Source organism: Phragmites australis, chromosome 3 (assembly GCF_958298935.1).
Source record: "Phragmites australis chromosome 3, lpPhrAust1.1, whole genome shotgun sequence".
Classification (NCBI taxonomy): domain Eukaryota; kingdom Viridiplantae; phylum Streptophyta; class Magnoliopsida; order Poales; family Poaceae; genus Phragmites; species Phragmites australis.
In genome coordinates, this window is record NC_084923.1 from 22,272,335 (window position 1) to 22,282,722 (window position 10,388).

The window sequence follows — 10,388 nt, forward strand, 5'->3', positions numbered from 1 at the left end:
CTTGTGGCAACATTTGCGAGCTAGCTGTTTTCTTTACGTACGGGCCAGCTAAATTAATTTGCAACACCGTTTCTACTAATCACTTCCATTTCGATTTGGGAGTTCGCGTCGGTGCTTTCATCCATGGGCTAGCAACTCGAACCTTTCAAATCAAAGCGTCTCACGGCGAAAACTACAAGACGTTTCATGTCCTTTCCATCGCAACCGCACCTTTTTGTTGGCGTGCTTAAGACGCTTTTTGGACTCCGGCTCTTCAAACTAAAAAGGACACATGAGTCGTACGATTTGGACTCGGAAAACATCAAGGGCTTGTTCATTACTTTAGTTTTATTTGCAGCCTGAAAAAAGAATATAAAGTAATATGCTGAATATTTTCTTTGCTTCATCAGTAAATATTATGGCTGAGAGAAACAACAGTACAGCACGACACGTACAATGGAATGTTGCCACAACATTTGATCTACTTGTGGAACCTAGCCCCAAATATATTTGGCACATATAAGTCTTGGCTAGGAACCAAATAAACCATTCAGGTCCTACTTATCCCGTCGTTTTTAGTCGGAGCATTTGTTTAGTCCTTTCTTTCTTTTTTTCTCTTTCAACAATTTCCAAGATACTCCTTTGATCACAAATTTTCATTTGTGTTAACTAATATATAAAGATAGTAAACTTTATAATATTACGAAAGTACTTTTGAAAAAAAAAACTCAAATGCTGTGGCCCAGCCGTCCGATCCATCCGACAGTTGACTAGGCCGGCCTATTTGTGTTAATTTTTGTGTCCTCACATCTTTAATATTTTAGATATTCAAATTTAATTTTTAGATGTTATAGAAATTTATTGTCATAGTTATTCTCGTATGTTGCATCTCAAAATCTCTTTCGTACAGATCTGGATCTGAAAAAATTATCTATTTGAGTTAATTCTCATATTTTCGCATATTCGATATTTTAGATGTTTAAATTTGATATTTCAGACGTTATGAAAATTTGTTGCTATAGTTATTTTCTTATGTTGCATCCCGAAATCTTTTGCGTACATATCCGGACCCGAAAAAATTATCCATTTGAGTTCTAATTTATACAGACTATTTTCAACAGACGGTTAAAAAAATATCTCACACGGGGTTTTCGAACTATCTGTACAAATAATTTTCCTACTAGTAGATTATTTTCACTACCGGTTTTTTTTAATAGAATTTGTAGAACCAACAGTAATACACATACACATCCGATAATGATAGTGAGGTAAGGAAGAGTGTTTTTAGTAGTGTCTCTATGTCATTCCCCTTCTTTCTTTTCATTATCCATCCCTCTTTCTTATTCTATTTCTTCTAGTCCGATCGTATTCGGACCACTAATGCTCCACGGATCGCCCTCTTAATAATTAATTCGAATCTCGCTCGTTGGGAGCTGTAACCGTTGATCTCAAGAGGAGTGGTCCCGGCCGGCACACGAACGTATAGGTTGAAACTCACTGGCTCCTGATCCTTTTGCTACTTCATCACTTGCAGAGTTACTGATGATCTCCTGCGAAATCTCCGAACGTGCACAGTAGTTTTGTTTTTTTAACTGTGTTACGTGCAACTTTTTTTCTAACTATAGCGGTTTATATATATATATATATATATATATATATATATATATATTTGTTCACCTGAGATTGGATAGAGTTGGTGCGAGCATTTCTGAGAAGGCAATTGTCAGTGCCGACGATCAGACTACCAAGAAAGTGTGGACCCTGGCAGCCTTGGACTTTGAACAAGCAGCAGCATCCGGCGAAGCAAACAGCAGGGCGCTGACAAAGGTTTCACGGAGTTCCAAGGAATCGCGGACGTCAATGCAGCCATTATAGCTGCAGCGATGAGCCCATGGGTAACTAAAGCCCATCGTATAGTACCCCCTCACCTCACTAACGGATACCGCGCTCGGGCGAGTCGATCGGAAGACGCATTTTGTTTTCTACGAGTACTCATCAGCAGGTAGGAGGAGGAGGAGGAGGAGGAGCACCATTGCCGGCGCTGCTCCGTGCATGGTTGCGTTGCATTGCATTGCTGCCCTCACCTCAGCACCCTGGCCGGCCACCGACGACCAGACAAGCCTTGCACGTCTACTTGATCTAAAAAACAAACACAGAAACCTTGCACGTCTATGGACCACGAAGCATGCACGCAGATTAGCCTCGTGAAACGGTACTATAAGAAAACCAAAGCTTCATGTTATTACGCTCCCTTTGAAATGCACAACTAGGAAAATATGTAATAAAAAAACTAGTATATTCATACTTTTACGCTCCTATAAAATAGATAAATAGTGATAGATACAAACGATATCTACCATACATTTTATACATTAAACGATTCACAATCAAAATTGATCTCACATCTCCTTCATTTTCTTATAATATGGAATGTCACAATTAATTAACCGATTAACAATCAACCTACTCCCCACACATCATCCTTTATTGCAGCGTGCTCTTTTTCTCTTTTGTCACTCTATTTCTAAAACTTAAATCAAGATAAATGATCATCATATAATTAAAAGCCAAGTTGAATCAACGATGCGGCATTTTCTTCCTCTCTTTTAAAACTACGACAAGATCTCCAACGATTATGCTTCATTTCCTTCTCTCATTCTATTTTAAAATCCGATCACAATCTATGGTCCCTAATACTTCTTACATGGACCAACAGACAACAACCATAACTCCAATCACAGATGGGCATTGGCTACCTTCACTCATCGGCTCACACCCATCTTATCAATGTCGACTACATCTGTTGATGGATGACAATAATCTCCTCGACACCATCCATCTATGTGTCAAACGGCCACTGGATTCAATCATACCTCTTTTGTTATGCAATATTCTTTTACTTATTCAAATTGCTATATTTTAGATTAATTCTACATGTGTAAAATATATGTGTAGTTGCTAGTGAATACAAGTGCAAAACAAGAGACCGGGAAATTAAGGAAAGTTACTAAAATTGACGTTTCAACATGATGTAGGCCAAACACAAGAAACTGCCTGGACCCTCTTCAAATGACTTAGGAAAAGAGGCTGCAGTGGGTTATTTTCTCATGAAACCCTTTGGAGTTGTAGAAAAGATACAACGATATCACGAAACTTCCAAATGGTTGGATAGATCAAATAATCCTATTTGAGTTGTTTTCCTTCCAAAACTTGTATTAAATTCCATTCGATCGAGGGCCCTATCTTGCTTGATCTATGCTTAGATCAAGCTTGATACTCTCTCTCCCCAGAGGTTTAATTTTTCAAATGAGCTGTTTAAATGAAATGTGGCTGATTAGGTAGCAGTATAAAAATTTTAGCGAAGATTCGCCAAAAACAAAAAGAAAATAGCGAAGAGGAAAAACAACTAATCATCGCCTGAGGCTGAGTGGGCCCATGCTAAACGGCCAAACCCACCCCTCGCGCCGATCCAACCGGGACCCGCAGGTAAACCCCGTATAACACCCAAGCCTTCCGCAGCCAAATACTTCCCCTGCTCTGCCTGCACCGACTTCGCCGGCGACCCAATGGTCGACGTCGACCGCCGGCCGGCGCTCCCGCACGGCCTCCCGCGCCCGCCGTCCCACGCCGCCGGCCTCCGCCGTCTCTCCACCCGCGCCTCAGCACCCTCCACCCCGCGCACCTCGGCTACGCCGTCTCCCTCCGCCGCGGCTGGCCCCGCCCCCGCCCCGTCCGCCGTCTTGGCTCATCTAGCCGCAGCAGGAGTCTCCGTACTCCCTGGTATGTCAGCCTCCGAGCTCGCCTTCGCGGAGGCCGCGCTCGGTGGTATCCAGCTCCCGCCCGACCTCCGCGAGCTCCTCGTCCTCGGCGTGCCCTCGGGAGACGGCTTCCCGGACTACCGCTCCCCCGCCGGCCTCCGCCTCCTCCGATTCGCTGCCCAAGAAGTCCCCGCGGCTGTCGCCGCGATGCTTCCCCTCGTCCCCCGCCGACGGCTAGGACGGGCGCCGCCGCCGCCTCCTCCTCCTCTCGTCCCAGTGTACGGTCGGCATTACGTGCCGGCGATGCCTTGCCTCGCCGGTAACCCGGTGTTCCACGTCTCCGACTCTGGCATCGCGTTCGCGGGCGCCAACATCGCGGACTTTCTCCTCCGCGCCTTCGCTGCCGAGCCGCCCCCCGGCGCGCCGCTCCGGCGCCAGCTCTCCGCGCCGATCCCGCCGCCGGTGACACCATCCCCCGCGCCGCCGTCCACGGCCCGCCGGAGTCTGGACTCCGTCACCGGGAAGGCCCCGCGCTGGATCGAGTTCTGGACCGACGCCGCCGCCGCCGGCGACCGTTTCTTGGAAGTCCCCGCGGCCACGGGCACCAAGAACACCGCCACTGCCACCACGATGCCGGAGTGGCTGTGGTCAAGCCTCGAGCGGGCGGGCTCCGTGCTGATGCGTGGCGGGTGGCGCGACGGCGAGGTGAAGGAGATGACGGGAGCGGGTCCCAGCGGCGGCGAGGTGACCGCATTGGCGTTAACGGTGGACCGGTGCTGCGAGGAGCTGAGGCGGGGAGGTTGGGCCGCGGAGGAGGTGGTGGAGGTGCTCGGGGCGCTGCTAGGGCCGAGGAAGGCGCGGCGGGCGCTGCCGCCGGACGTGGCGGCGCGTGTGGGGAGGCTCGCCGAGGCCGTCTCGCGGGCGGTCGCGTCCCGTGGCCACGCGAAAGCGAAACCCCCGAGGCCATCTTGAGAAACAAAGCATCCCCCTGTTTTAGCTTAGAGCATCTCCATGTTTTAGGCTACTCATATTTAACTTTTTATTTCTTCTATTTAGAAACTTTTCATTCGGATTATATATCTTACTTCTCATCGCGTTCTAACCGATCCCTCATATTTGATTTCCTATATTCCACTCATAACTATTTTATTTATATCTTGTACTTTCACTCTCTGAGCTCCTCTCTCTCCAGAGTCTATCTCCCTGCTCTTCTCTTTCCTCGATATCAGCCTGAGCTCCTTTTCTCTCCCCACTCCTTCTCTCTCACTGACGCTGGCCCGAGCTCCCTCTCCCTGAGCTCCCTATTTCCACGTCTACACAGGGCGGACGGGCGGGCAGGTGCGGGGTGGCACGACGGCGTAGGAGAGGGTCGTGTGCGGGCACAACGGCGTAGAAGGGACCATGCGGCGGGCCTGTGCACGAGCGTGGCGACGCGGGAGAGGGTCAGCGGCGGGGCTGTGCGTGGATAGGGATTTGGCTACGACCCATTACATGTAGGAGGTGAGGGAGGAGATTTAGAGCTCCTCAAAGAAAAGGGTTGGATGGGAGTCGGTTAAAAACCAATTTTCATCGTTTTTTTTTCTTAAATATAAGATAGGGGTGGAAAGAGGAATCCGTTGGAATTGGAAACATGGTTCGTTAATGCTCCTCGCATCATTTCCATGTTAATGAGCTACTACGTGTAGAGTAACTTTGGGCAGTTGAAACAACACTGGAGTATATGAAACCAGCATGCATGCACTCGTCAATGATACGACAAAACAAAATGCTTGCAAATGGTGCGTGTAGAAACAGAGAAAATTTTGCAAGAAACAGAGGATAGAGTAATTCTATCAAAACAAGGAATTTTCCATTGTTACAAGTGCAAAAACAGCATGCACTCGTCAACCGTACTTCCTGCAGCATCCAGTTTGATCTAGTACGTCACTTTCCAACTCCTTAACAAAAGGTGAAGGATAGAGTCATTCTATCGAAACCATCGGAATGGATGGCTAATTGTCATTCCAATGAATATCAGGAGCAAAATCATGTTAATGTGATGAGTCACTAATGATGTAGGGAACTCGGTTTTGAGGATTTGGCATGTACTGAAAATGATGCAACTGTACCCTCAGGCCTCAGTTTTTTTACTAAAACGAACACTTGAATCTCCCGACAAAAACATCACTGAACTTTGCACCTGGTTTCCAAGCCCAGCGGTGTCGGGACGACGACAACATTTCAATATATCTAGCAAGCAAAACAAACATCTCCTACCACACTTGTTGCGGTGCCAGCTGAAAGCGTACATGGGTTGCTGCAAGGAGGTCCCTTCCGTCCTTTGGCCAAAAAAAAAAAAAAAAAAATCCATTATGATCAACTGATGAACATGCCCTTATCCTGAACGTGATGTATATTTATACTATGTTCCTGCATGTGGCACAGTGAGACCTAATTTCTTTTCCCCTATCTTGGATCCTCATACACAGCAACAGGCCACCTCAGTTGCTCAACTCTGCTACTCCTATATGGCTGGTATAATGGATTGCAAGCGATTCTAGTGGCTATAATCAGGCTTTTTCCAGTATCAAATGTGCAAAACGGAAATGAAACGATGCGAAATATGCAAATCGGCATATACTATAGTTTGAGAAGTTCAAGTCTAGGATCAAGAACTTGCTAGAATCGGCCATCTAGAGAGCATAATCAATTTGCTAGTCCTAGAGCTGCATCTAAAGTCTGGATGCCAGGAGCCTAGCCGAAAATGTACTCCACAGAGAGGAGGAATAAAACACAAGAAAGAGGCTAAACATAAAAAACAATGCTTACCTAATAAAGTATTTCGTATGTATCAATACGCATGGCTATTTTTAGAGTAAAAACCGGATACAATTTAACGATACAACATGTCTTTGAAGCGAACCAAGCAAAAACAAATCATTTGGAACATCAACTTTGTTTAGAAATAAGAGTTATCTGTTTGTTTGAAATATCGCTACTGAATATGATGAGAGCTGCCATGTTGTCTGGCAATTGCATCGGTTACAAGTATCTCACTTGTTTCAGGATGCCTCATACTTCAGAGCATAGAAGAGTTTTCCAGTTGCAAGTAGTGTCTTCTCATTTCAGCACAGGGATGGATGGAGTTATCTCTGGCATGACTCTGAACACTTTAACTTTTATGTTGTTCTCTTGGATGAGCTCGAATGCGCATATGTCGTGGTTCTCTATATTGTTGCCCACAGCAAATGCGCCCCATCCACCACACAAGGCACCAAGGGACTTCTCCTTGAGGAAACATAGTTAACCTCCCATGGCTTTTCCTTTGGATCCCAGTGTCACTTTTGCGTCGACCTTTGGAAGATGCCTTCTCACAAATTCACTTGGGAGATCCTATGACACAAGGAAGTAAGTTCGGGAAGCAACGAAAGTTAAGATAGCATGCAAATATATTAATAAACAAGAATGATGCCATTATATAACAATGAAGTGACTAATGTACTTCCTCTATTTTTTTTGACACTAATAACCTTTTGCGTCTTCAAGATCTAACTTCGATGACTACCTTTTATAGTTTTATTTTTAATATGCACTAGTAAAACATCACTTTTATAAAGTATTTCTAAATAATGCAATTTTTATATGGCCAATCTTGATATTTTTCAATATGTCAATGGTCAAACTTTTGAAATTTTAGCTACATGACTTGTAGGGCGTCAAATAAAAAAGGACCGAGGGGGAGTAAATTACATGAACATATTAATACGATGAGAAATCAGTAAGTCAATAATGTAACTAATTAGTTGGTCCATCAGTCTAGGAAACACAAAATGAAAATTAAATTTTTTTAGTAGAACCATTACTAAGGAAAAACATTACCACAAAAATTGACTGATAAACATGAGACTCCTTCATTGTGTGCAGAGTGAAAGGATTATTAGAGTGAAACCTAATAGCCCTTTCAAGAGTATTATTCTTCTTGTCCTTTTCAGTTATCACCCCTCTTTGCGATATTAATACTGGTGTTTTACGAACCGTTACTATAGCTGAAAAGTGCAATAACGTTGAATTATCGACAAACATAATTCAGTGCAAAAGAAGAGCATCTCTACTCTCAAAACAATCAATTGCATATTTTCTTATCCAAAAATCATAAAAAATACATTTGGTCAAACAATGTAGGGAAGAAAATAGTCACCTTTACCATGTAGAGTCGCAATCTTCATCTTGCTAATTGTATTGGCTTGTGGCTTTATAGACTTGCCACATCTAAAAATGATATATACTATCTACCTTTGTCTAGAGCTTAGAATGGGAACTCTTCTAACAATTAATTGCTTTCAATAACTAAGAAAGAACTACTTGAGTTTTTTCCATGGTTGCAAATCAAGAAGATACATACTAAATAACACATGAAAATAATTGAGGGAGGCATTTATGATAGGATCAATTTCATGCTGTCACTCAAGAAACATAAAAACAAATGCATCCTAGACATAAACTTCTCTAATTAATATGGTTATGTAACAGATTCATTGTTGCAATAAGTCAAAATAATTAGATTAAGTAAGAAAATGATATTGGTTTTGAAAACTCCACGGGATCAACTTGTTGTACTTGATGTAATAAATTCAAAATATAAGGGATATTTTACCTTTCATGCTATTAAGTCTGCATGACATTGCTTCCTTAGAAGTACAAAATAAATATCTAGACCATCTTTCTTTAGCCTTTTGCGTGGATCTAGAGAAGTGATTTAGTAGAGAACCATTTTTTAGGATATCAACTAGTTTTCTAGTCCTTTCCCTAAGCTGGGGGAGAACTGGCGTACCTAATGCGTCGGCTGGATCATCTTCCTTTTATAATGGTGCAAAGCATCTGCTCCATCTATGCCCTCATATTGTTTCCTTTGAAATATTTGTTGCATAAATGCTCATGGACCTTTCATCATCTTGTAAAGAACCATTTGCATTGTTTCCCTCATTATCCCCTTCATAATATTCTGAAGTGTCAGTTACATCTAGGTCCATTACTGTTGCTTCCGTGGGAGTAGGAAATGAATCTCTAGACCATCTGCTCATTGCCTTTTGCAAGGATCTAGAGAACTTTTTAAGCAGCGAACCACTTTTTAGGATATGAGCTAGCTCTCTAGCCCTTTCTTTTTGTCGGGGAAGAACTGTTGTATCTAATGCCACGGTTGACTCAATGCTCATATCTACTCTTTTATCATGGTGTGAAGCGCTGACACCATCAAGACTCAATGCTCATATCTACTCTTTTATCATGGTGTGAAGCGTCAACACCATCAATACCATCATCTTGTTCGATATCCTTTGAAGTGTTTGCCGCATCAATGCCCTTGGAACTCCCATCATCTTGTAAAGAACTTTTTGTATTGTTTCCCTTATTACCCCCTTCATAATATTCTGAAGTGTCATCTGCATCAGTGCCAATTACTACTGCTTCAACAGAAATACAAAATGAACCTCTATACCATCTTTCAACCTTTTGAGTGGATCTAGAGAACTTCTTCAGTAGAGGACCATTTTTTATGATATTGGCTAGTTCTCTAGTCCTTTCCCTTAGTCGTGGGAGAATCGACGTATCTAACACGTCAATTGTATCAATGCTTGTATCCTCTCTTTTATCATGTTGTAAAGCATCTGCTCCACCAACACCCTCATATTGTTCGATGTTCTTTGAATTGTTTGTTGCATCAATGCCCATGGGCCTTTCATCATCTTGTAAAGAACCGGTTGCATTGCTTTCCTCAATATCCTCTACATATATAATATTGTGAAGTGTCATCTTCATCAATGCCCATTACTGTGTTATCACCTTCTATGATAACATCTTTGCATGGTCGGGCAAGAAAAGCTGATTTCTTCTCACAGGCTGTTGGATCGAACACCGTAACAGAGAACTGCGAGTGCCCGTCATAGTAAAATATTAATAAGTCAGCAGTCTCAATGTGATGATCAATGAATAATTCCTTCCATCCATGCACAAAGTATAGTCGATCAGAGGCATGAACCAACTTTGCTCTCCATTTATTCCTGCTCCGGCCTTTTAGGGAAATAACTCCTAGAGACTCACTCTCGAGGAATTTGTTGAATGCTAGTGGTATTTTCTACAAAAATCAAAGGACAAAAATGTCTCAATAGTGGAGAGTAAATATATAATACGATCTTATCCTAAAGCTGTAAAAAATGCTAAATGTGTTATTATGTGATAGCTGAAGTAGTTAGTTAACTATCCCTACATACATTATATTTTTCTACTTTTAATAGTCCTAGAGTATAATATAAAGCCCCTATTATAAGTTGCACTTTTTGTTTAGTTAGACCAAGTCCAAAACTAAGCATGAAGATCAAAGGCAAAAAATTGCATTGGTGTTTGTTTGAATGATAGTGGAAACATGCGTACTAAGACATCTTTAAACATCTAAACAAAGACATATATCTAAATAAAATTTAAGTTGTGTTGGAATAACCGAGGAATGTTCTTTCTAGATAATGCATGTGAATAGTGAACAATTATTTCATGATCTACATGGAACTAACTCCATGCGCATACAACATGAATACATTGTAGCATACTTCACAATTAATATATATTACTCAAGGATACCAGCCTCTAGATAATTCCATTTTTGTCTACTTTTAGTATCAT

At 42.6% G+C, this 10,388-nt stretch overlaps 1 protein-coding gene across 1 annotated transcript; it reads left to right on the forward strand.

The window, feature by feature from the left end:
- Positions 1 to 3,477: 3,477 nt before the first annotated feature.
- LOC133911089 (uncharacterized) lies at positions 3,478 to 4,797 on the forward strand. Its single transcript, XM_062353305.1, has one exon. It carries the CDS (start codon positions 3,546 to 3,548, stop codon positions 4,707 to 4,709), a length of 1,164 nt encoding a protein of 387 aa, XP_062209289.1. The 5' UTR covers positions 3,478 to 3,545; the 3' UTR covers positions 4,710 to 4,797.
- The last annotated feature ends 5,591 nt before the right edge of the window (positions 4,798 to 10,388 follow it).

Excerpts from the sequence above, each read along its gene's own strand:
- LOC133911089 (XM_062353305.1), top strand. The coding sequence starts at position 3,546 with ATGGTCGACGTCGACCGCCGGCCGGCGCTCCCGCACGGCCTCCCGCGC.